General features: G+C 54.1%; 1 protein-coding gene across 2 annotated transcripts in view; it reads right to left on the bottom strand.

Moving 5' to 3' along the window:
* Positions 1-1,197: 1,197 nt before the first annotated feature.
* mmp17a (matrix metallopeptidase 17a) overlaps positions 1,198-26,925 on the bottom strand; it is a 134,629-nt gene continuing 108,901 nt past the window's right edge. For both annotated transcript variants that reach the window (XM_038803438.1, XM_038803355.1), the window contains exons 8-10: positions 13,350-13,502; positions 6,284-6,541; positions 1,198-3,505 (exon numbers count right to left, since the gene is read on the bottom strand). In XM_038803438.1, the coding sequence (XP_038659366.1) occupies positions 3,186-3,505; positions 6,284-6,541; positions 13,350-13,502 (731 nt within the window). In that variant the 3' untranslated portion in view covers positions 1,198-3,185. The remainder of the gene's footprint in view (positions 3,506-6,283; positions 6,542-13,349; positions 13,503-26,925) is intronic.

Genomic DNA, 26,925 nt, shown 5'->3' with positions numbered 1-26,925 from the left:
GCATGAGTCAGACAGAGTTTTGAGAGGACAGGGAGTCAAGGATCATGGATTGGCAGGAACGTGGAGTTGAGGCCAGACCCAGATCTTACTGAATGCTGAGGGGCTGGTTTAGCACAGTGGGCTAAACTGCTGGCTTATAATGCAAAACCAGGCCAGCAGCGCGGGTTCAATTCCCGTGCCGGCCTCCCCCAACAGGCGCCGGAATGTGGCGACTAGGGGCTTTTCACAGTAACTTCATTGAAGCCTACTTGTGACAATATGTGATTATCATTAATCGTGGACACCTACCACTCTTTGTCAAATTAGCCGACATGTGATTCCCGTCTCAGTGAAGTATGGTTGACGCTTAGCTGCCCTCTAGCCAGTATCAAACTGTGACGAGGAATCAGACCACGACATGGACTGTGGCAGCCCACGGAAAAGTCACCTGCTCAAGGAAACTAGGGATGGGCAGTGAATACTGTGACACCCGCAAAATGTGAATTTGTTCTATACAAAAAGCTTCTTGCGAATTTTATTCAGAATCTCAATAATTTCCCATTGTACATTTTAGACCCCCATCAGCAAGAAGCAGCAGCGATGAATTATCATCGATTGTTATAAATTAATTAGTTTATAATGGTCAAGTTAAGGAGGTTCATGAATGTTGAGAAGGTTAGTGGCAGGTCAGTAGATTAGGAAAACTTTAGAAACCAGCAAAGTATGCCCCAGAAAGGGGGGGGGGGGGGAGAAATTATATTATGAGAGTGTAGTAGGAAGAATAAAACATAGAACATACAGTGCAGAAGGAGGCCATTTGGCCCATTGAGTCTGCACTGACCCACTTAAGCCCTCACTTCCACCCTATCCCCCTAACCCAATAACTCCTCCTAACCTTTTGGACACTAAGTGACAATTTATCATGGCCAATCCACCTAACCCGCACATCTTTGGACTGTGGGAGGAAACCGGGGCATCCGGAGGAAACCCACGCACACACGGGGAGAACATGCAGACTCCGCACAGACAGTGACCGAGCAGGAGGTTTTGTGATGCAGTGGGTAGCACCCCTGCCTCTGAGCTGGAAACTCCTGGTTCGAGTCCCACTCCAGGACCTGACGGTGGAGGAAGGTGCGTTCATAACGCGGTCAAACAGGTTAACCCTGCTGCCTCACAACGCTGAGGACCCGGGTTCGAGCCCCGGGTCACTGTCCATGAGCAGTTTGCACATTCTCCCCGTGTCTGCTTGGGTTCCACCCCACAACCCAAAGATATGCAGGGTAGGATGATTGGCTGCCCTAAATTGCCCCTAAATTGGATACTCTAAATTTATTTTAAAAACCCTGCAAAATCTTTCTGACACATCAATGGCTGGTGGCAAGAGTGGGCGAGGTTCCTGGATGTGGCATGGTGTCCCTCAAGCTGTAAACCTCTGGCGACAGACTTGCAAACTGTTACACTAATAACCAGCTATGGAAATAGATGGAAGTCTGCCTTCGTGCACAACTCGGTGCGGGAAGAGAATGGGAATGGAAACGAGCAAGAAATTTAACAACAGAGAGGAAGAACTTTTACAAGTATAAAAAAAGGAAGAGAGTAGCTAAAGGAAATGTTGGTCCCTTAAAGGATGACACTGGTAAATTAATAATGGGAAACAAGGAAATGGCAGAAACTTTGAACAAGACACTAAAAGAATCCCAAGGATAATAGAAAATCAGTGGGCAAAAGGAATTTAAAACACTCATGTCTAGAGAAAAAGTATTGGACAAACAAATGGGACTAAAAGTTGACAGGATCCATTGGGCTGCTCAGGACCGCCGACATCCTACTATCCTAAGAGAAGTGGCTGTAAAGATAGTGGATAAAATGGTCGCAATCTTTCAAAATTCCCTATATTTTGAAAAGGACCCAGCAGGCTGGAAAAGTGCAAATGGAAAAGCAGGAAACTATTGGCCAGTTAGCCTGACATCTGTCTTTGGGAAAATTCTGGAGTCCATTATGAAGAAAGTTGGCTGAGGGAATGATAATATAATCAAGCAGAGCCAACCTGTTTCTGTGAAAAAGAAATTGTGTTTGACTAATTCATAGAGTAGAAGCTGAGATGATGTTTCCCCTTGTAGAAGAATCTAGAACTAGGGAGCGCGGTTTTGGAATTAGGTGATGCCCAGTTAAGTTGGAGTTGGAAGAAGAATTTCCTCTTTTAGAAGGTCATGAATCTTTGGAATTCTCTACCGCAGAGAGCCGTGCAAGTTGTGCCACATATTCGAGGCTGAGATGGCCAGATCTTTGATCTACACGAGAGCCAAGAGTTAGTACAGGCAGGAAAGTGGAGCTGAGGTCAAGGTCAGATCATACATGATCGTACTGAATGGCAGAGCAGGCTCGAAGGGCTGGAATGGTGTAGATGCAGTCGAGGGGATGGTAGCCAAATATGTGAAGGAGAAGAGGGAAAGAGGGATACGATGGGAGAAGTTTGGAGTGGAGCGGAATCCCTGGCCTGGGCTGGTTGCGCTAATCGGCCTGTTTCTCTGCTGCGCCTAACCCTCCCGCTCTTGGTTCTCTTGTCCTAAAATGGTGGAACCGGGAACCAAAGTAGGTCAGCGACCATCGGGGCAGGGCGGCCTCAATGGGGACACACATCTACACATGCTGGTGGGGTATTCTCCCCACCATGCCAAGTCACTCCAGTCAGCTCTGGGTCACCGTGGAAAGAGTGATGTCGCTGGCCGCCAACACTCGATTCGAACAACATTGCCTGAACGGGGGCCTCAGCCCCGACAGAAAACAAAAGCATTTCCTAGCGAGTGAATAAAATATATATAAATAAATAACTGCAGTGGATAGCAGCGATTAACATCCCAGTTCATGGTATTTTGTGACTGGAATGCCAATAAACATTTCTTGATCAAAGCCATATAAAGGTCCTCGGATTCTACACCCTTTTTTTTTTGCATTAAAAAAATAAATTGTTTGACTTTCCTTGATGATAAAGAACACTTTCAACGAAATTCCTCCATATCGTCTTTAAAAAATTGTCGATTCATTGTCAATCCAGCCAGTGTTAAACGTTCCTGTTGGTGCAGCATTTCATTTTGATAATGGGCCCTCTCTATCTTTAGACTCTCCCAGCAAGGCAATGGGGATTTACTTCTGACAGAGTCAGTGCTGTGTCAGGAAGCTCTCGGAACGCGGGCCGACCACGTCCATTAATCCGGCCCCAGCCACAGACACACCACCGAGATCAGGAGCAGGCTGGCGATCCGCCTCAGCGCAGCTGTGAGTCTAGACGTCTCTGCCGCAGACGTGCACGTGCAGTTCCTTTTCTCGCTCTCTGACCTGCTCACGTCTTGGTGCCCTCGGCCTGTCCGGGGCCGGGAGTGGGCTTGGTCTGAGATTGAAGAGTCCGCCTGCATCTCGCTGCAGGCCAGCCAGTCCCGGGCCACAGACTTGGGGTAACCAGGGTCCACAGCCATGTTATTGTCCGTCACTTTCCAATAATTCTTTCCTTTAAAGAAATAGGCAGCTCCTAATGGGGAACACAAAAGGTGAGAATCGAAAATAAACTTTTGGTACATTTTGCCTTTAATTTGCTGCTGTTTTACACCTGCTGTCTGGTGTACAGGTACGGGTTAAACCTTCGATAATCACATTTGAAAGTGTCAGAAGTTACACATTTTATTTATCAATTCCACTCCAGATACAAGCACATATACTCCAAGCTCACATTTCCAGTGCAGTACTGAGGGAGTGCAGCACTGTCAGAGGGTCAGTACTGAGGGAGTGCCGCACTGTCAGAGGGTCAGTACTGAGGGAGTGCTGCGCTGTCAGAAGGTCAGTACTGAGGGAGTGCTGCACTGTCAGAGGGTCAGTACTGAGGGAGTGCTGCACTGTCAGAGGGTCAGTACTGAGGGAGCGCCGCACTGTCAGAGGGTCAGGACTGAGGGGGTGCTGCACTGTCAGAGGGTCAGTACTGAGGGAGTGCTGCACTGTCAGAGGGTCAGTACTGAGGGAGTGCTGCACTGTCAGAGGGTCAGTACTGAGGGAGTGCTGCACTGTCAGAGGGTCAGTACTGAGGGAGTGCTGCACTGTCAGAGGGTCAGTACTCAGGGAGTGCTGCACTGTCAGAGGGTCAGTACTGAGGGAGTGCTGCACTGTCAGAGGGTCAGTTCTGAGGGAGTGCTGCACTGTCAGAGGGTCAGTACTGAGGGAGTGCTGCACTGTCAGAGGGTCAGTACTGAGGGAGCGCTGCACTGTCAGAGGGTTAGTACTGAGGGAGTGCTGTATTGTTAAATTGTCAGTACTAAGGGAGGGCTGCACTGTCAGAGGGTCAGTACTGAGGGAGTGCTGTATTGTTAAATTGTCAGTACTAAGGGATTGCAGGGCGGCATGGTGGCGCAGTGTTTAGTGGGGGCGAGAGTGCAATGTGAAGCCACGGAAGTATTTGAAAACGAGAACAATTTTCAGGGAAATCTTGTGAAACTCTAAAGCACTCGGTGAAAATCCAATATTGTCCGTAGCAGACGCCATTTTCCTGGCCCTACACTCATCCCCAGAGCATCTCGACAACAAGGACTCCTACATCAGACTCCTATTTGAAATGAAATGAAAATCGCTTATTGTCACGAGTAGGCTTCAAATGAAGTTACTGTGAAAAGCCCCTAGTCGCCACATTCCGGCACCTGTTCGGGGAGGCTGTTACGGGAATTGAACCGTGCTGCTGGCCTGCCTTGGTCTGCTTTCAAAGCCAGCGATTAGCCCTGTGAGCTAAACAGCCCCTTTATTGACTACAGCTCCGCCTTCAACACCATCATCCCAGCCAAACACGTATCAAAGCTCCAAAACCTAGTAATTGGTCCTCACTCTGCAACTGAATCCTCGATTTTCTGACCCACAGACCACAGTGAGTAAGAACGAACAACAACACCTCCTCCACAATAGTCCTCAATACCGGTGCCCCGCAAGGCTGCGTACTTAGCCCCCTACTCTACTCCCTGTACACACACGACTGCGTGGCAAAACTTGGTTCCAACTCCATCTATGAGTTTGGTGACAATACGACCATAGTGGGCCGGATCTCGAATAACGACGAGTCAGAATACAGGAGGGAGATAGAGAACCTAGTGGAGTGGTGTAACAACAACAATCTCTCCCTCAATGTCAGCAAAACTAAAGAGCTGGTCATTGACTTCAGGAAGCGAAGTAGTGTACGCACCCCTGTCAGCATCAACGGGACCGAGGTGGAGATGGTTAGCAGTTTCAAATTCCTAGGGGTGCACATCACCGGGCAGCACGGTGGCCTAGTGGTTAGCACAACCGCCTCACGGCGCTGAGGTCCCAGGTTCGATCCCGGCTCTGGGTCACTGTCCGTGTGGAGTTTGCATATTCTCCCCGTGTCTGCGTGGGTTTCGCCCCCACAATCCAAAAATGTGTAGAGTAGGTGGATTGGCCACGCTAAATTGCCCCTTAATTGGAAAAAATAATTGGGTAATCTAAATTTAAAAAAAAAAAAAAAAAAGGGGTGCACATCACCAACAATCTGTCCTTGTCCACCCACGTCGACGCTACCACCAAGAAAGCACAACAGCGCCTATACTTCCTCAGGAAACTAACGAAATTCGGCATGTCCACATTGACTCTTACCAACTTTTACAGATGCACCATAGAAAGCATCCTATCTGGCTGCATCACAGCCTGGTATGGCAACTGCTCAAGACCGCAAGAAACCTCAGAGAGTCGTGAACACCGCCCAGTCCATCACACGAACCTGCCTCCCATCCATTGACTCCATCTACACCTCTCGCTGCCAAAGGAGAGCGGGCAGCATAATCAAAGACCCCTCCCACCCGGGTTATTCTCTCTTCCAACCTATTCCATCGGGCAGGAGACCGCAAGAAACCTCAGAGAGTCGTGAACACAGCCCAGTCCACGAACCTGCCTCCCATCCATTATCCATTGACTCCGTCTACGGTAGCACAGTGGTCAGCACTGTTGCTTCACAGTGCCAGGAACCCGGGTTCAATTCCCGGCTTGGGTCTCTGTCCGTGCGGAGTCTGCACGTTCTCCCCGTGCATACGTCCCCCCCCCTGCAGCTTTGGGGAAGCAAGTTTGAGATTTCTGTGATAGATTAGTGGAGATACCGAGGTCGTAAGGATGAGAACGGGAACGATTCCTGCCCCACCCGCTCAGTAAGGCCAGGTTGAAGGTACGTTGGTGGGGAAGAACGACGACGCCTACTTCTCCTTCACACCTCAACACTCCGTCTCGGCCAACAGCAAAATCCGTTCGCACGTAGAAATAAACGTACCGTCAGACCATTTCATAGCGTCGTCAAGGTGGCTGGGCAAACCCTTCCACAGGACCGTGTCCTTTGGATAGTCTGGGTCCATTTTCCGAAGTTGGTCGTCATATCTCCAGTACTGATTCTCCTTAAAGAAATAGGTCTTATCATCATGGGGATAGACAAAGGCTGCATCAATGCTCTTCACGGATAGGCCAAAGTCACTGATGAAACGTGGGTAACTCTCTTCCACATTGTTATCTTTGAACACCCAGTACCGCTCTCCTATAAAACAGATTGGAGAGATGGATTAAGGATTAACATTCGCGTAAATAAATCGTGCCTTCGATCAAGTTGGATTACCACATTCTTTTATAAAACTTTGGACATCCACACAAACGTAGAATGGGCAAAGCACAGAAAGCGGTCATTTGGCCCACTGTGATTGAGTCGGCAGGTGGAAATAATAATGTTACTTATAATCTTTATAAGTGTCACAAGTACGGGGCAGCACGGTAGCATTGTGGATAGCACAATCGCTTCACAGCTCCAGGGTCCCAGGTTCGATTCCCGGCTTGGGTCACTGTCTGTGTGGAGTCTGCACATCCTCCCCGTGTGTGCGTGGGTTTCCTCCGGGTACTCCGGTTTCCTCCCACAGTCCAAAGATGTGCGGGTCAGGTGGATTGGCCATGCTAAATTGCCCTTAGTGTCCAAAATTGCCCTCAGTGTTGGGTGGGGTTACTGGGTTATGGGGATAGGGTGGAGGTGTTGACCTTGGGTAGGGTGCTCTTTCCAAGAGCCGGTGCAGACTCGATGGGCTGAATGGCCTCCTTGTGCACTGTAAATTCTATCTATCTATGTAAGTGATTGACCACTGCTTCTGGCAGTTTGATGCAAAACAGCAGTTTGGCCTTTCATTTGCATTTGAAAGGCCAGAGCTCCAGGAGAATCAGGGGGCAGAGGTGGGTGCAGTGACCATTACTAAGGAGAAGGTTCTGGGGAAACTGAAAGGTCTGAAGGTGGATACATCACCTGGACCAGATGGACTACACACCAGGGTTCTAAAGGAGATAGCTGAGGAAATTGTGGAGGCATTAGTGATGATCTTTCAGGAATCACTGGAGGCAGGAAGGGTCCCAGAGGACTGGAAAGTGGCTAATGTAACACCCCTGTTTAAGAAGGGAGTGAGGCAGAAGACGGGAAATTATAGGCCGGTTAGCCTGACTTTGGTCATTGGTAAGATTTTAGAGTCTGTTATTAAAGATGAGATCGCAAAGTACTTGGAAGTGCATGGTAAAATAGGACTGAGTCAGCACGGCTTTGTCAAAGGGAAGTCGTGTCTGACAAATCTGTTAGAGTTCTTTGAGGAGGTAACAAGGAGGTTAGACAAAGGAGAACCAGTGGACATGATTTATTTAGATTTCCAGAAGGCCTTTGACAAGGTGCCGCATAGGAGGCTGTTAAATAAGTTAAGAGCTCATGGTGTTCAGGGTAAGATCCTGGCATGGATAGAAGATTGGCTGACTGGCAGAAGGCAGAGAGTGGGGATAAAGGGGTCTTTTTCAGGATGGCAGCCGGTGACTAGTGGTGTGCCTCAGGGGTCTGTGCTGGGGCCACAACTTTTCACAATATACATTAATAATCTGGAAGAAGGTACTGAAGGCACTGTTGCTAAGTTTGCAGATGATACAAAGATCTATAGAGGGGCAGGTAGTGTTGAGGAAGCAAGGAGGCTGCAGAGGATTTGGACAAGCTAGGAGAGTGGGCAATGAAGTGGCAAATGAAATACAATGTGGAAAAGTGTGAGGTTATGCACTTTGGAAGGAGGAATTTAGGCAGAGACTATTTTCTAAATGGGGAAATGCTTCGGAAAGCAGAAGTACAAAGGGACTTGGGAGTCCTTGTTCACGATTCTCTTAAGGTTAATGGGCAGGTTCAGCCGGCAGTTAAGAAGGCAAATGCAATGTTAGCATTCATGTCGAGAGGGCTAGAATACAAGAGCAGGGATGTACTTCTGAGGCTGTATAAGGCTCTGGTCAGACCCCATTTGGAGTATTGTGAGTAGTTTTCGGCCCCGTCTCTAAGGAAGGATGTGCTGGCCTTGGAAAGGGTCCAGAGGAGGTTCACAAGAATGATCCCTGGAATGAAGAGCTTGTCTGATGAGGAACATTTGAGGACTCTGGGTCTGTACTCGTTGGAGTTTAAAAGGATGAGGGGGATCTTATTGAAACTTACAAGATACTGCGAGGCCTGGATAGAGTGGACGTGGAGAGGATGTTTCCACTTGTAGGAAAAACTAGAAGCAGAGGACACCATCTCAGACTAAAGGGACGATCCTTTAAAGCAGAGATGAGGAGGAGTTTCTTCAGCTAGAGGGTGGTGAATCTGTGGAACTCTTTGCCGCAGAAGGCTGTGGAGGCCAAATCACTGAGTGTCTTTAAGACAGAGATAGACAGGTTCTTGATTAATAAGGGGATCAGGGGTTATGGGGAGAAGGCAGGAGAATGGGGATGAGAAAAATATCAGCCATGATTGAATGGCGGAGCAGACTCGATGGGTCGAGTGGCCTAATTCTGCTCCTATGTCTTATGGTGAAATGGAATCTCTGCCATCGTGCTGACACTGGGGAGGTGCCGATCTGGCGCCTGATGTTTCCACTCCTCAAGGGGTACCAGTAACTTCATTTGAAGCCTACTTGTGATAATAAGCGATTTTCATTTCATGTCAATAAGATGATAGCTTATCTGTATCCCTTTTTTTCAATAAATTTAGAGTACCCAATTAATTTTTTCCAATTAAGGGGCAATTTAGCATGGCCAATCCACCTAGCCTGCACATCTTTGGGTTGTGGGGGCAAAACCCATGCAGACACGGGGAGAATGTGCAAACTCCACACAGACAGTGACCCAGAGCCGGGATCGAACCTGGGACCTCGGCGCCGTGAGGCAACAGGGCTAACCCACTGTGCCACCGTGCTGCCCAGCTGATCTGTATCCTAACACCATCTGCTTGCTATGGCTCTGTACTCCAGAATACAATCTAACTAATATCCATCTATCTCAGATTTGTGGGAGGGAGTCCCACATTTCCACAGTCCTAAATGATCTTGCTCCGATTTTAATTTCTGAGCCCTTGTCCTAGACTCCCCCTGCCCCATTCTCTCCCCCTTCAACTTTCCCATCCACTGCCCCTCCCCTATCAGAACCCGTGGCCGTGATCCAACAGCCATGGCACAGCGTGGCCGAAAAAAGCTGGGAGACCTCGTTCCCAGGATTTACCCGGCTCGCAACGCCTCGCACGGTTCAACGCAACCGCGGTCTAAATCCTGCCCAAATCTGCAGATTAGAGCGAGACAGCTAATCTGACTAATGTGCAGATTCCCGAGGTGTCTGAAGCTTTGGGATTCGACCCCTTCGGCTCGGAGACCACGGGCGAGCGCGGCTCAGCATTGATCCCCGCAAACGGGGACCAGACGGAATGGCACGCGTGGGGGTCTCCCAGGGGATGGGAGGCCCCCAGCTACATTGGGCAGGGTGGTGCCACCTGGGCACCCTGACAGTGCCAGCCTGGCACCTTGCCAGTGCCACCTGGGTGCCTGCTTGGCACTGCCAATGTGACCAGACGGCAATGCCAATTGGGATGGGCCTCCAGTAGTGCGTTCATGCTGTGGGGGGGCGGGGGTCGGGCATCACTTTGGAGGCCTCAGAGATCGAGCGCTCCACTGTACAAAACAGGGCTGCCTCGGCTGCGTGTTCCCCGTCCAGGCCCTGTATCCAACACGTGTTGCGTTGAATAGCCATGTGTTTCCCAGCACTGCGAGCTCCGGGAATCACGCGGCTAAAGGCGCTCGCTTTTCCGTTTGGGAAAAACCCGCCCCGGGAATCCTCAATCACCTGCATTCCAGGGAAAACAAACCGGGTTCATGTAATCTCCCCTCAGGGGGGCAGGGCTTTTCAGTGAAAACTCCCACCCATAATGTCACCATTGGTAACATTGTGGTGAATCTTTGCTGCAATCCTTTCACAGCCCAATAAATCCTTTCAAAACTGCAACGCCCAGAAGTGAAATCGAATTCTCACGCTCCCCACAGTGAGATTGGAATCCACGCTCTCGGGTCTAACTCTCGGGAGACCTCCGTAACTGTACCAGCCACACCTGGGACATTCCTATGGGAATCCCAATTTCAGGAAGGTACATTCGCTGCCCTTTGCAACTGGAATATTGTCCGATGTATTTTTTTGTTTGGAATGATCTGCCTGGACTGTACAATCCTGGACTGGAACAATACTTTTCACCGTACCTACGTGACAATCAATCAAATCAAGCAAAGCAATTTGTCCATTTTGTGTGAAGACCAGGCTATGGTGAGAAGCTCCGGGTAGAGAGATTTGTTAGGAATGTTGGGAGAGAGTTGGGTGGGGAGGTGGGTAGAGGCCCTGCAGAGGGTGAACTCGTCCTCACCATGTGAGCAGCTCCTCACCAGGGCAGCACGGTAGCATTGTGGATAGCACAATGGCTTCACAGCTCCAGGGTCCCAGGTTCGATTCCGGCTTGGGTCACTGTCTGTGCGGAGTCTGCACATCCTCCCCGTGTGTGCGTGGGTTTCCTCCGGGTGCTCCGGTTTCCTCCCGCAGTCCAAAGATGTGCAGGTTAGGTGGATTGGCCATGATAAATTGCCCTTAGTGTCCAAAATTGCCCTTAGTGTTGGGTGGGGTTATTGGGATAGGGTGGAGGTGTTGAACTTGGGTAGGGTGCTCTTTCCAAGAGCTGGTGCAGACTCGATGGGCCGAATGGCCTCCTTCTGCACTGTAAATTCTATGATCTATGTGTGAGGTTAAGCCTCATTTAGTTTAAGATGGTGCCAAGGGCCCACATGACGGTGGGTGAGGATGAGGCGGTACTTTGTACGGGTGGGGGACAGGTCCGGGGGGGGGGGGGGGAAATACACCCATTTTTTATGGGCATGTCCAAGGTTGAGGGGGTTCCGTCAGGGGCTCTCGGATGTCATGTCCGGGATTCCCGGGGTGAGGGTGACCCCGAGTCCAGAGGTGCCGATATTTGGTGCGTCGGAGGATCTAGGAGCCCAAGTGGGGAGAGAAGCCGGTTCACTGGCCTTTGCCTACGCGGTAGCCCGGAGACGGGATGCTGACGGGACTCTGAGCTGCCAGAGGATGGGGTGTGAGCGAACGACCTGGCAGAATTCCTGCAACTTGGAGGAGGTCAAGTTCATCTTACAGGAGGCGGAGGAGGGCCGTTTATCGGTTCCTCCGAGATGAATTGAGATGTCGGGGGGGGGGGGGGGGGGGGGGGGGGGAAGGGGGTGGGGTGAGATGGGGGTTGGTATTGGGGGATGTTGGGGGCCTGTGCTCTTTGTTCCTGTTGATGTTTGGTCTTCTGATATTTTCATGTCAATATGCAAACTGCCTTTAATAAAATATTCCAAAATGTGAATGTTGGGAGAGGCATCTTCATAGGAATTACAAGCAGTTAAAAAAAATTCATTTCCAGGATGTGGGCGTCGCTGGCAAGGCCAGCATTTATTGCCCATCCCTAGTTGCCCCTTCAGAAGGTGGTGGTGAGCTGCCTTCTTGAACCGCTGCGGTCCCTGAGGTGTAGGTACACCCACTGTGCTGTTAGGGAGGGAGTTCCAGGATGTTGCCCCAGCGACAGTGAAGGAACGGCCAATATATTTCCAAGTCAGGGGGGTGAGTGACTTGGAGGGGAACCTCCAGGTGGGGGGGTTCCCAGGTATCTGCTGCTCCTGTCCGTCTAGATGGTAGTAGCCGTGGGTTTGGAAGGTGCTGCCGAAGGAACCTTGGTGAGTTACTGCAGTGCATCTTGTAGATGGTGCACACGGCTGCCACTGTGCGTCGGTGGTGGAGGGAGTGAATGTTTGTGGAAGGGGGAGCAATCAAGCGGGGCTGCTTTGTCCTGGATGGTGTTGAGCTTCTTGAGTGTTGTTGGAGCTGCGCTCATCCAGGCAAGAGGGGAGTATTCCATCACACTCCTGACTTGTGGTTGACAAGCTTTGGGGGAGGGGGGAGGGGGGGTCAGGAGGTGAGTTTATCGTCATAGGTTCCTAACCTTTGACCTGCCCTGGTAGCCACAGTGTTAATGAGGCTGGGTCCAGTTCAGTTTCTGATCAATGGTAACCCCCAGGATGTTGATTGTGGGGATTCAGCGATGGTAATGCCATTGAATGAATGAAATGAAAAATGAAATGAAAATCGCTTATTGTCACGAGTAGGCTTCAATGAAGTTACTGTGAAAAGCCCCTAGTCGCCACATTCCGGCGCCTGTCCGGGGAGGCTGGCCTGCCTTGATCTGCTTCAAAGCCAGCGATTTAGCCTGGTGAGCTAAACCAGCCCCTGACAAGGGCGATGGTCAGATCCTCTCTTGTAGGAGATGGTCATTGACTGGCACATGCCTGGCGTGAATGTAACTTGCCACTTGTCAGCCCCAAGCCTGGATATTGTCCAGGTCTTGTTACATTTAGACATGGATTACTTAATTATCTGAGGAGTCGCAAATGGTGCTGAACATTGTGCAGTCATCGCAAACATCCCCACTTCTGACCTTATGATGGAAGGGAGGCCGTTGCTGAAGTAGCTGAAGATGGTTGGGACCTAGGACACTACCCTGAGGAACTCCTGCAGTGATGTCCTGGAGCTGAGATGATTGACCTCCAACCACCACAACCATCTCCCTTTGTGCCGGGTATGACTCCAACCAGTGGGGAGTTTTCCCCCTGATTCCCATTGACTCCGGTTTCCCTAGGGCTCCTTGATGCCGCCTTGATCTCAAGGGCAATCACTGTCACCTCACCAGTTCACAATACATGAGACTGCCAGAGTGTTTCAGAGTCTAGACAGGGTGGGCGCCGCTGCTCCGCACAAGGTAAATGGAAAGCTGACGATAATATGGGCAGCATCTTTGAAATTGTGTTAATGTAAAATGTTCACAGTTGTCCGTTCTGACCAATAGGGACAGCGCCTGATTTTAAAGGTGGGCATTTTAGGTGATGGAGTTTTGCTGAGGATGGACCCAGGCAGGGGAGCCTGCGGAATCCTGGATGACGGACGCCAATTCTTACCTTTGAAAAATACTATTTTGTGATCTGCAGTTCGCTCGTACACAGAGTCCACCCCATCCATGTTGCTGGGCAGTCCACGCCAGAAGCGTTGGATCTCTGCTGGCTGGAACGAAACCAAATGCCTGTTTCGCATCAACCGCCAGAAATATTTCCCTATTGGGAAAAGGCAAAAAGTTACTTCAGGGACTTCTACTTCCTCAAAAGTGCTCCTTAAAACCTAGCTTTCTTTTGATCAAGTTGGGCTAATGTGGCTCGCTATCAAATCCTGTCCAACAATGCTCGTGCAAATCACCTTGCGATACGTTTGCTACGTTAAAGGTGCAATACGAATGCAAATTGTCGTTGTTTATTGTCACCTCCTTCCTAACAGAACAAATAGTTTTCCTAGGCTACCCTTTCATTGACCTATTCCCCGGAATGTTACTGTGCTGTAGCGGTTAGCACTGTTGCTTCACAGCGCCAGGGTCCCAGGTTCGATTCCCGGCTTGGGTCACTGTCTGTGCGGAGTCTGCACGTTCTCCCCCGTGTCTGCGTGGGTTTCCTCCGGGTGCTCCGGTTTCCTCCCACAAGTCCCGAAAGACGTGCTGTCAGGTGAATTAGACATTCTGAATTCTCCCTCTGTGTGCCCGAACAGGCGCCGGAGTGTGGCAAGGAGGGAATTTTCATAGTACCTTAATAATAATAATCTTTATTAGTGTCACAGGTCGACTTACATTAACACTGCAATAACGTTTCTGTGAAAATCCACTAGTTGCCACACTCCGGCATCTGTTCGGGTACACAGAGGGAGAATTCAGAATGTCCAATTCACCTAACAACACGTCTTTCGGGACTTGTGGGAGGAAACCGGAGCACCCGCATTGCAGTGTTAATGTAAGCCTACTTGTGACACTAATAAAGATTATTATTATTGCATTTAATACACATCTGGATCAAAGAAATTGCCTCCATCGCTATGAAAGCATTCATGTCAAGAGGGCTAGAATACAAGAACCGGGATGTACTTCTGAGGCTGTATAAGGCTCTGGTCAGACCCCATTTGGAGTATTGTGAGCAGTTCAGGGCCCCGTATCTAAGGAAGGATGTGCTGGCCTTGGAAAGGGTCCGGAGGAGGTTTACATGAGTGATCCCTGGAATGTAGAACTTGTTGTATGGGGAACTGTTGATGACTCTGGGTCTGTACTCGTTGGAGTTTAGAAGGATGAAATGGGATCTTATTGAAACTTATAAGATACTGCGAGGCCTGGATAGAGTGGACGTGGTGAGGATGTTTCCACTTGTAGGAAAAACTAGAACCAGAGGGTACAATCTCAGACTGAAGGGACGATCCTTTAAAACAGAGATGAGGAGGAATTTCTTCAGCCAGAGGGTGGTGAATCTGTGGAACTCTTTGCCGCAGAAGGCTGTGGAGGCCAAATCACTGAGTGTCTTTAAGACAGAGATAAATAGGTTCTTGATTAATAAGGGGATCAGGGGCTATGGGGAGAAGGCAGGAGAATGGGGATGAGAAAATATCAGCCATGATTGAATGGCGGAGCAGACTCGATGGGCTGAATGGACTAATTTTGCTCCCAGGTCTTATGGCAGCATGGTAGCATTGTGGATAGCACAATAGCTTCACAGCTCCAGGGTCCCAGGTTTTATTCCAGCTTGGGTCACTGTCTGTGTGGAGTCTGCACATCCTCCCTGTGTCTGCGTGGGTTTCCTCCGGGTGCTCCGGTTTCCTCCCACAGTCCAAAGATGTGCAGGTTAGGTGGATTGGCCATGCTAAATTGCTCTTAGTGTCCACTGGGCTAAATCGCTGGCTTTTAAAGCAGACCAAGCAGGCCAGCAGCACGGTTCGATTCCCGTACCAGCCTCCCCGGACAGGCGCCGGAATGTGGCGACTAGGGGCTTTTCACAGTAACTTCATTGAAGCCTACTTGTGACAATAAGCGATTTTCATTTCATTTCAAATTGCCCTTAGTGTTGGGTGGGTTACTGGGTTATTGGGATAGGGTGGAGGTGTTGACCTTGGGTAAGGTGCTCATTCCAAGAGCCGGTGCAGACTCGATGGGCCGAATGGCCTCCTTCTGCGCTGTAAATTCTATGAAAAAAATTCTATGGTCGGATGAAAGGCAGCAGGACTGCTGGCTGGGCTCCTGCAGTTATTGTCTATTCCAGCAGATGGGGCTATAAACCTAAATAGAGACACTTCAGTGAAGTAATTCCTGCATCAATAGCACAACATGAAACCTCAATGTTTAATTTCACTAATCCAAGTCACTAAAACTCTCTGCATTCTGCTAAATAGCTCCTTACTCCAAGCTTTTGGCAAATCATTCAGGAACAGTTTTAATGTATCGCTTCGCCTCCAGGCTGATTCCTTGGGAATTGTGGTTAAAAGTATCAGTATTGCAAAAGGATGTGAATCAGAATCGATTTAACATCATGACATGGGAGCTGGCCCTTGGCAGTTGTGCTTTCTATTCCATCATAGAATCATAGAATCCCTACAGTGCAGAAGGAGGCCATTCTGCCCATCCAGTTCCCGTAACAGCCTCCCCGAACAGGCGCCGGAATGTGGCGACTAGGGGCTTTTCACAGTAACTTCTCGTGACAATAAGCGATTTTCATTTCATTTTTCAGTCTGCACCAACCCGATCAGCGGTCCGGAACGAACAAACCCAAGGAAAGTGTATCACCAGAGTGGACCCGGGTTTAAAGACATATCGAGGGGCTGGAGGAGCTGAGAAGTAGCAGGCCATTCAGCCCATCGAGTCTGCTCCAGAATAGAAGGATATGCTGATCGGGTGATTGAGTGGTGCAGGGAGGTTTAAATGGAGCATAAGCACCAGTCTGAACCAGCTGGCCCCTTCCAGGGCTGCACATCTGATGTGATTGTATTTTATTTAATTGAGCTTTTCAAAACCTTTAAGCACTTTGGTGGAGTAAATACTGTGAGATAAGGGGTGGCACAGAAGAACAGTGGTTAGCACTCAAACCCCAGCACTGTTGCATCTCCAGGGTCCCAGGTTCGATTCCCCGCTGGGTCACTGTCTGTGCGGAGTCTGCACGTTCTCCCCGTGTCTGCGTGGGTTTCCTCCGGGTGCTCCGGTTGCCTCCCACAGTCCAAAGATGTGCCGGTTAGGTGGATTGGCCATGATCAATTGACCTTAGTGTCCAAAAAGGTTAGGTGGGGTTACGAGGATAGGGTGGAGGTGGGGGACTTAAGTAAGGTGCTCTCTCCAAGGGCTGGTGCAGACTTGATGGGCCGAATGGCCTCCTTCTGCACTGTAAATTCTATGATTATTTCCAGTTGTAGGAGGTTTTTGAAATTTTTTTTTTCTTATAAATTTAGAGTACCCAATTATTTTTTCCAATTAAGGGGCAATTTAGCGTGGCCAATCAGCCTACCCTGCACATCTTTGGGTTGTGGGGGTGAAACCCACGCAGACACGGGGAGAATGTGCAAACTCCGCACGGACAGTGACCCAGGGCCGGGATTCGAACCGGGGTCCTCAGCGCCGTGAGGCAGCAGTGCTAACCACTGTGCCACCGTGCTGCCTTGAGGTTTTTGAAAAATGTCGGGCGGGATTCTCTGTCCAGCGACGCCGGAATGACGAACTGCGATCGAGCGCCAGGCGAACACCCAGGTCAGTGCCGGGCGCGGTGCTCAAGGAAACGGCAAGTTCCGGTGCCTCAGTAGCAACGCGGGCATCATACAGTAATGGTCGTTAGCATATCATTAACGGGTCCGACGCGGATCTCTCCGGCCTCCCGCGATGCTGTGCCCCCCCCCGCTAGGGATTGGGGACTCCGGGCATGGGCAGCTGTTGCTGGGGTCTGCCCCCCCCCCCCCCCCCCCCCCAGTGACTCGGAAGGAATCCGGGCATGGACAGCTGCTGGGGTCTGCAAGGCTGCCATCAGCCTGCGCACCCCACTGACTGACCACTGTGTCCTGTAATGATGCAGTGTACAACCAGCAATATTGGTGCCCCCCCCCCCCTCTCCCTGACTCCACCCCTGACCCCCACACCAGGATCTCCAGATCCCAGCAGACTGATTAACGGGATATACTCGGCCCGGGGCAGCAGCGGCCCACCAGATGTTGCCGTCTCTCAGTACACCCATCCGAGTGGTGGTTGCAGAGCGCACCCCGAACAGCAGACGCATGCACCGTGACCCTGGCACACTAGTGATACCACCAGCCAGCCCACCCCAAAGGAACACCGGCCGTCACCCAGCCCTGCCTGACCATCCATCCTGCCCGCAGGTCCGAAGAGCTGCCCAAATCCCTCGCCCAGCCCCGCCCACGGTCCCTGTCCTCACGCAGGCCGCTAGGCATCGTGCTGGTCAGTGGCACGCGTTGCCCCACCCGCAAACAGGTGGCACCCTGCCGGTGGGATACCATGTGGCCCAGCCAAGGAGGGCACCCACGATAGACCTGTGAGGAGCGCGCGGGACAGGGGTGCGGTGCGGAGGGAACAGTGACCAGTGGAACATCTGGGAGGTGGGAGTGGGACCAGGAGGGGGTGGGGGGATGACCCCACATCGCTGGTCCAAGCCCCCGCTACCTCCGAGAGCAGACACTGGGGGTCCTGGCCCATGCAGTCCTCCAACACCCACACCCCACATCACCCGCCTCCCACAACACCCCCACCCCCGCCACCCTCCTGCCCACATAGCTACTACCTTCTTCCAGGGTGTAACTAGTAGAGTTGATGAGGGGGAGCCAGTGGATGTGGTATATTTGGGCAGCACGGTAGCATGGTGGTTAGCACAATTGCTTCACAGCTCCAGGGTCCCAGGTTCGATTCCGGCTTGGGTCACTGCCTGTGTGGAGTCTGCACGTTCTCCCCGTGTGTGCGTGGGTTTCCTCCGGGTGCTCCGGTTTCCTCCCACAGTCACAAAGATGTGCAGGTTAGGTGGATTGGCCGTGATAAATTGCCCTTAGTGTCCAAAATTGCCCTTTGTGTTGGGTGGGGTTACTGGGTTATGGGGATAGGGTGGAGGTGTTGACCTTGGGTCGGGTGCTCTTTCCAAGAGCCGGTGCAGACTCGATGGGCCGAATGGCCTCCTTCTGCACTGTAAATTCTATGATAATCTATGATTTGGACTTTCAGAAGGCTTTTGACAAAGTCCCACATTAGAGATTAGTCTCAAATTAAAGCACATGGGATTAGGGGTAGTGTATTGAAATGGATGGAAAACTGGTTGGCAGACAGGAAACAAAGAATAGGAATAAACGGATCTTTTTCAAATTGGCAGGATCTTTTTCAAATACCAGTGGGGTACCACAGGGATCGGTGCTGGGACCTGATGAAGGAACAAAATGAAATTTCTGCAAATTTGCAGATGACACAAAGTTGGGTGGGAGGGTGAGCTGTGGGGAGGATGCAGAGATCCTTCAGTGTGATTTGGACAATTTGAGTGAGCGGGTAAATGAATGGCAGATGCAGTATAATGTGGGTAAATGTGAGGTTATCCACTTTGGTATCAAAAATGAGAAGGCAGACTATTATCTGAATGGCCATAAATTGGGAGAGAGGAGTGTGCAGCGGGACCTGGGTGTCCTTGTGCACCATTCGCTGAAGGTAAGCATGCAGGTGCAGCAGGCGGTAAAGAAGGCTAATGGCATGTTGGCCTTCACAGTGAGAGGTTTCGAGTATAGAAGCAGGGATGTGTTGCTGCAATTGTACAGGGCCTTGGTGAGGCCACACCTGGAGTATTGTGGGCAGTTATGGTCTCCTTCTCTGAGGAAGGATGTTCTGGCTCTCGAGGGAGTGCAGCGAAGGTTTACCAGACTGATTCCAGGGATGGCGGGACGGACATATGAGGAGAGATTGACTAGGTTGGGATTATTCTCGCTGGAGTTCAGAAGAATGAGGGGGGGGGGGGAATCTCATAGAGACTTATACAATACTAACAGGACTGGACAGGGTAGATGCAGGAAAGATGTTCCCAATGATGGGTGTGTCCAGAACCAGGGGTCACAGTCTGAGGATTCAGGGTAAACCATTTGAAATGAAAGTCACTTATTGTCACGAGTAGGCTTCAATTAAATTACTGTAAAAAGCCCCTAGTCGCCACATGTCCGGGGAGGCTGGTACGGGAATTGAACCGTGCTGCTGGCCTGCCTTGGTCTGCTTTAAAATCCAGCGATTTAGCCCAGTATGCTAAACCAGCCCCTGGACAGGGGATGAGGGACAGGGACAAGGAGAAGGGGATCAAAGGATATGGGGGGAAAATGGGATTAGGGTTCCTGAGTTGGATGATCAACCATGATCATAATGAATGGCAGAACAGGCTTGAAGGGCTGAATGGCCTCCTGCTTCTATTTCCTATGTTTCTATGTCACAGCCAACCCTCACCCCCTGCGGACAGAGGGCTGAGGTAATTTGGAACTTAGTAAACATGTGTTTATAATTGTGACAACATCTGTGCCTTAGCCCCTAACGCTATCCTGCGTGCTGCACCCGTGACAATTTAACTGGTGTCTACCTTTTTTGTACCTCAGAGCCCTAATGCTCCTTCTAGGCCAGAGCCCTAATGCTCCTTCTAGGCCAGAGCCCTAATGCTCCTTCTAGGCCAGCGCCCTAATGCTCCTTCTAGGCCAGAGCCCTAATGCTCCTTCTAGGCCAGAGCCCTAATGCTCCTTCTAGGCCAGAGCCCTAATGCTCCTTCTAGGCCAGAGCCCTAATGCTCCTTCTAGGCCAGAGCCCTAATGCTCCTTCTAGGCCAGAGCCCTAATGCTCCTTCTAGGCCAGAGCCCTAATGCTCCTTCTAGGCCAGAGCCCTAATGCTCCTTCTAGGCCAGAGCCCTAATGCTCCTTCTAGGCCAGAGCCCTAATGCTCCTTCTAGGCCAGAGCCCTAATGCTCCTTCTAGGCCAGAGCCCTAATGCTCCTTCTAGGCCAGAGCCCTAATGCTCCTTCTAGGCCATCCCCTAAGCAGTCGCTGAAGTGGAGGTGGCCTACTGCCCGTCCTGTCACTGCCCTGCCTGCTCTCACCTGGGTCCCTTTTGGTGGCCGTCCTCTGGAGCGACCAGACCTGGATGAGGGCGGCAGTCTTCTGGGTGTCGCATGTGCCAGGGTCCGGTGGGAGGGATTCAGAGGTGCCACGGTGTTCCGGTGCCCCTTCCTGCGGGTTTCACCGGCATGGGCCCCATCACCTCCTCCTTCCTCGGGGTGCCCGATGGGCCCTGGGTTACTCCTTGGCACAGGGGCGTGGCCAGAGTGAGCTTGGGGCTTCCCCTGCTGCAGCCAGCCCTGGAGGCCCCCTCTTCGTCTCGACTGGGGTCTTGATGCTCGCAGCCATGGAGCACAGGAACTGTGCCATGCTCCTCTGGGACTGTGCCCTGCTCCTCTGGGACTGTGCCCTGCTCCTCTGGGACTGTGCCCTGCTCCTCTGGGACTGTGCCCTGCTCCTCTGGGACTGTGCCTTGCCCTCTGGGACTGTGCCCTGCTCCTCTGGGACTGTGCCCTGCTCCTCTGGGACTGTGCCATGTCTCTATGGGACTGTGCCATACCCCTCTGGGACTGTGCCCTGCTCCTCTGGGACTGTGCCTTGCCCTGTGGGACTGTGCCATGCCCCTCTGGGACTGTGCCCTGCCCTCTGGGACTGTGCCATGTCTCTCTGGGACTGTGCCCTGCTCCTCTGGGACTGTGCCTTGCCCCACTGGCACTGTGCCATGCCCCTCTAGGACTGTGCCATGCTCCTCTGGGACTGTGCCTTGCCCTCTGGGACTGTGCCATGTCTCTCTGGGACTGTGCCATGTCTCTCTGGGACTGTGCCATACCCCTCTGGGACTGTGCCCTGCTCCTCTGGGACTGTGCCTTGCCCTCTGGGACTGTGCCATGCCCCTCTGGGACTGTGCCATGTCCCTCTGGGACTGTGCCCTGCTCCTCTGGGACTGTGCCCTGCTCCTCTGGCACTGTGCCATGTCCCTCTGGGACTGTGCCTTGCCCTCTGGCACTGTGCCTTGCCCTCTGGCACTGTGCCATGCCCCTCTGGGACTGTGCCATGCTCCTCTGGGACTGTGCCTTGCTCCTCTGGGACTGTGCCCTGCTCCTCTGGGACTGTGCCCTGCTCCTCTGGGGCTGTGCCTTGCCCTCTGGGACTGCGCCCTGCTCCTCTGGGACTATGCCATGCCCCTCTGGGACTGTGCCATGCCCCTCTGGCACTGTGCCATTTCCCTCTGCCACTGTGCCATGCCCCTCTGGGACTGTGCCATGTCCTTCTGGGACTGTGCCCTGCTCCTCTGGCACTGTGCCATGTCCCTCTGGGACTGTGCCATGCTCCTCTGGGACTGTGCCATGTCTCTCTGGGACTGTGCCATGTCTCTCTGGGACTGTGCCCTGCCCTCTGGGACTGTGCCCTGCTCCTCTGGGACTGTGCCAAGCTCCTCTGGGACTGTGTCCTGCTCCTCTGGGACTGTGCTCTGCCCTCTGGGACTGTGCCATGCCCCTCTGGGACTGTGCCACGCCCTCTGTGACTGTGCCATGCTCCTCTGGGACTGTGCCTTGCCCTCTGGCACTGTGTCATGTCTCTCTGGGACTGCGCCCTGCTCCTCTGGGACTGTGCCATGCCCCTCTGGGACTGTGCCCTGCCCTCTGGGACTGTGCCATGTCTCTCTGGGACTGTGCCCTGCTCCTCTGGGACTGTGCCTTGCCCCACTGGCACTGTGCCATGCCCCTCTGGGACTGTGCCATGCCCCTCTGGGACTGTGCCATGCCCCTCTGGGACTGTGCCATGCCCCTCTGGGACTGTGCCTTGCTCCTCTGGCACTGTGCCCTGCCCTCTGGGACTGTGCCATGCCCTCTGGGACTGTGCCATGCTCCTCTGGGACTGTGCCCTGCTCCTCTGGGACTGTGCCTTGCTCCTTTGGCACTGTGCCATGCCCCTCTGGGACTGTGCCTTGCTCCTCTGGCACTGTGCCATGCCCCTCTGGGACTGTGCCCTGCCCTCTGGGACTATGCCCTGCCCCTCTGGGACTGTGCCCTGCTCCTCTGGGACTGTGCCTTGCCCCTCTGGCACTGTGCCATGCCCCTCTGGGACTGTGCCTTGCCCTCTGGCAATGTGCCATGTCTCTCTGGGACTGCGCCCTGCTCCTCTGGGACTGTGCCATGCCCCTCTGGGACTGTGCTCTGCCCTCTGGGACTGTGCCATGTCTCTCTGGGACTGTGCCCTGCTCCTCTGGGACTGTGCCTTGCCCCTCTGGCACTGTGCCCTGCCCTCTGGGACTGTGCCATGCCCTCTGGGACTGTGCCATGCTCCTCTGGGATTGTGCCTTGCCCTCTGGCACTGTGCCATGTCTCTCTGGGACTGTGCCCTGCTCCTCTGGGACTCTGCCATGCCCCTCTGGGACTGTGCCTTGCTCCTCTGGCACTGCGCCATGCCCCTCTGGGACTGTGCCCTGCCCTCTGGGACTATGCCCTGCCCCTCTGGGACTGTGCCCTGCTCCTCTGGGACTGTGCCTTGCCCCTCTGGCACTGTGCCATGCCCCTCTGGGACTGTGCCTTGCCCTCTGGCAATGTGCCATGTCTCTCTGGGACTGCGCCCTGCTCCTCTGGGACTGTGCCATGCCCCTCTGGGACTGTGCCCTGCCCTCTGGGACTGTGCCATGTCTCTCTGGGACTGTGCCCTGCTCCTCTGGGACTGTGCCTTGCCCCTCTGGCACTGTGCCCTGCCCTCTGGGACTGTGCCATGCCCTCTGGGACTGTGCCATGCTCCTCTGGGACTGTGCCTTGCCCTCTGGCACTGTGCCATGTCTCTCTGGGACTGCGCCCTGCTCCTCTGGGACTGTGCCTTGCCCCTCTGGCACTGTGCCATGCCCCTCTGGGACTGTGCCATGCTCCTCTGGGACTGTGCCTTGCCCCTCTGGGACTGTGCCATGCCCCTCTGGGACTGTGCCCTGCCCTCTGGGACTGTGCCATGTCTCTCTGGGACTGTGCCCTGCTCCTCTGGGACTGTGCCTTGCCCCTCTGGCACTGTGCCATGCCCCTCTGGGACTGTGCCTTGCTCCTCTGGCACTGTGCCATGCCCCTCTGGGACTGTGCCCTGCCCTCTGGGACTATGCCCTGCCCCTCTGGGACTGTGCCCTGCTCCTCTGGGACTGTGCCTTGCCCCTCTGGCACTGTGCCATGCCCCTCTGGGACTGTGCCTTGCCCTCTGGCACTGTGCCATGTCTCTCTGGGACTGCGCCCTGCTCCTCTGGGACTGTGCCATGCCCCTCTGGGACTGTGCCCTGCCCTCTGGGACTGTGCCATGTCTCTCTGGGACTGTGCCCTGCTCCTCTGGGACTGTGCCTTGCCCCTCTGGCACTGTGCCATGCCCCTCTGGGACTGTGCCATGCCCCTCTGGGATTGTGCCATGCCCCTCTGGGACTGTGCCTTGCTCCTCTGGCACTGTGCCCTGCCCTCTGGGACTGTGCCATGCCCTCTGGGACTGTGCCATGCTCCTCTGGGACTGTGCCTTGCCCTCTGGCACTGCCATGTCTCTCTGGGACTGCGCCCTGCTCCCCTGGGACTGTGCCATGCCCCTCTGGGACTGTGCCATGTCTCTCTGGGACTGTGCCCTGCTCCTCTGGGACTGTGCCATGCCCCTCTGGGACTGTGCCTTGCTCCTCTGGCACTGCGCCATGCCCCTCTGGGACTGTGCCCTGCCCTCTGGGACTATGCCCTGCCCCTCTGGGACTGTGCCCTGCTCCTCTGGGACTGTGCCTTGCCCCTCTGGCACTGTGCCATGCCCCTCTGGGACTGTGCCTTGCTCCTCTGGCACTGTGCCATGTCCCTCTGGGACTGTGCCTTGCCCTCTGGGACTGTGCCATGTCCCTCTGGGACTGTGCCTTGCCCTCTGGGACTGTGCCATGTCTCTCTGGGACTGTGCCTTGCCCTCTGGGACTGTGCCATGTCTCTCTGGGACTGTGCCATGCCCCTCTGGCACTGTGCCATGTCTCTCTGGGACTGTGCCCTGCTCCTCTGGGACTGTGCCTTGCCCTCTGGGACTGTGCCTTGCTCCTCTGGCACTGTGCCATGTCCCACTGGCACTGTGCCATGCCCCTCTGGGACTGTGCCATGCCCCTCTGGGACTGTGCCATGCCCCTCTGGGACTGTGCCTTGCTCCTCTGGCACTGTGCCCTGCCCTCTGGGACTGTGCCATGCCCTCTGGGACTGTGCCATGCTCCTCTGGGACTGTGCCTTGCCCTCTGGCACTGTGCCATGTCTCTCTGGGACTGCGCCCTGCTCCTCTGGGACTGTGCCTTGCCCCTCTGGCACTGTGCCATGCCCCTCTGGGACTGTGCCATGCTCCTCTGGGACTGTGCCTTGCCCCTCTGGGACTGTGCCATGCCCCTCTGGGACTGTGCCCTGCCCTCTGGGACTGTGCCATGTCTCTCTGGGACTGTGCCCTGCTCCTCTGGGACTGTGCCTTGCTCCTTTGGCACTGTGCCATGCCCCTCTGGGACTGTGCCTTGCTCCTCTGGCACTGTGCCATGCCCCTCTGGGACTGTGCCCTGCCCTCTGGGACTATGCCCTGCCCCTCTGGGACTGTGCCCTGCTCCTCTGGGACTGTGCCTTGCCCCTCTGGCACTGTGCCATGCCCCTCTGGGACTGTGCCTTGCCCTCTGGCAATGTGCCATGTCTCTCTGGGACTGCGCCCTGCTCCTCTGGGACTGTGCCATGCCCCTCTGGGACTGTGCCCTGCCCTCTGGGACTGTGCCATGTCTCTCTGGGACTGTGCCCTGCTCCTCTGGGACTGTGCCTTGCCCCTCTGGCACTGTGCCCTGCCCTCTGGGACTGTGCCATGCCCTCTGGGACTGTGCCATGCTCCTCTGGGATTGTGCCTTGCCCTCTGGCACTGTGCCATGTCTCTCTGGGACTGTGCCCTGCTCCTCTGGGACTGTGCCATGCCCCTCTGGGACTGTGCCTTGCTCCTCTGGCACTGCGCCATGCCCCTCTGGGACTGTGCCCTGCCCTCTGGGACTATTCCCTGCCCCTCTGGGACTGTGCCCTGCTCCTCTGGGACTGTGCCTTGCCCCTCTGGCACTGTGCCATGCCCCTCTGGGACTGTGCCTTGCCCTCTGGCAATGTGCCATGTCTCTCTGGGACTGCGCCCTGCTCCTCTGGGACTGTGCCATGCCCCTCTGGGACTGTGCCCTGCCCTCTGGGACTGTGCCATGTCTCTCTGGGACTGTGCCCTGCTCCTCTGGGACTGTGCCTTGCCCCTCTGGCACTGTGCCCTGCCCTCTGGGACTGTGCCATGCCCTCTGGGACTGTGCCATGCTCCTCTGGGACTGTGCCTTGCCCTCTGGCACTGTGCCATGTCTCTCTGGGACTGCGCCCTGCTCCTCTGGGACTGTGCCTTGCCCCTCTGGCACTGTGCCATGCCCCTCTGGGACTGTGCCATGCTCCTCTGGGACTGTGCCTTGCCCCTCTGGGACTGTGCCATGCCCCTCTGGGACTGTGCCCTGCCCTCTGGGACTGTGCCATGTCTCTCTGGGACTGTGCCCTGCTCCTCTGGGACTGTGCCTTGCCCCTCTGGCACTGTGCCATGCCCCTCTGGGACTGTGCCTTGCTCCTCTGGCACTGTGCCATGCCCCTCTGGGACTGTGCCCTGCCCTCTGGGACTATGCCCTGCCCCTCTGGGACTGTGCCCTGCTCCTCTGGGACTGTGCCTTGCCCCTCTGGCACTGTGCCATGCCCCTCTGGGACTGTGCCTTGCCCTCTGGCACTGTGCCATGTCTCTCTGGGACTGCGCCCTGCTCCTCTGGGACTGTGCCATGCCCCTCTGGGACTGTGCCCTGCCCTCTGGGACTGTGCCATGTCTCTCTGGGACTGTGCCCTGCTCCTCTGGGACTGTGCCTTGCCCCTCTGGCACTGTGCCATGCCCCTCTGGGACTGTGCCATGCCCCTCTGGGATTGTGCCATGCCCCTCTGGGACTGTGCCTTGCTCCTCTGGCACTGTGCCCTGCCCTCTGGGACTGTGCCATGCCCTCTGGGACTGTGCCATGCTCCTCTGGGACTGTGCCTTGCCCTCTGGCACTGCCATGTCTCTCTGGGACTGCGCCCTGCTCCCCTGGGACTGTGCCATGCCCCTCTGGGACTGTGCCATGTCTCTCTGGGACTGTGCCCTGCTCCTCTGGGACTGTGCCATGCCCCTCTGGGACTGTGCCTTGCTCCTCTGGCACTGCGCCATGCCCCTCTGGGACTGTGCCCTGCCCTCTGGGACTATGCCCTGCCCCTCTGGGACTGTGCCCTGCTCCTCTGGGACTGTGCCTTGCCCCTCTGGCACTGTGCCATGCCCCTCTGGGACTGTGCCTTGCTCCTCTGGCACTGTGCCATGTCCCTCTGGGACTGTGCCTTGCCCTCTGGGACTGTGCCATGTCCCTCTGGGACTGTGCCTTGCCCTCTGGGACTGTGCCATGTCTCTCTGGGACTGTGCCTTGCCCTCTGGGACTGTGCCATGTCTCTCTGGGACTGTGCCATGCCCCTCTGGCACTGTGCCATGTCTCTCTGGGACTGTGCCCTGCTCCTCTGGGACTGTGCCTTGCCCTCTGGGACTGTGCCTTGCTCCTCTGGCACTGTGCCATGTCCCTC

This window comes from Scyliorhinus canicula, chromosome 1 (genome assembly GCF_902713615.1).
Source record: "Scyliorhinus canicula chromosome 1, sScyCan1.1, whole genome shotgun sequence".
NCBI classification, from domain to species: Eukaryota; Metazoa; Chordata; class Chondrichthyes; order Carcharhiniformes; family Scyliorhinidae; genus Scyliorhinus; species Scyliorhinus canicula.
Note: the sequence above shows the minus strand (reverse complement) of the source record. Positions and strands in the feature narration are given on the sequence as shown.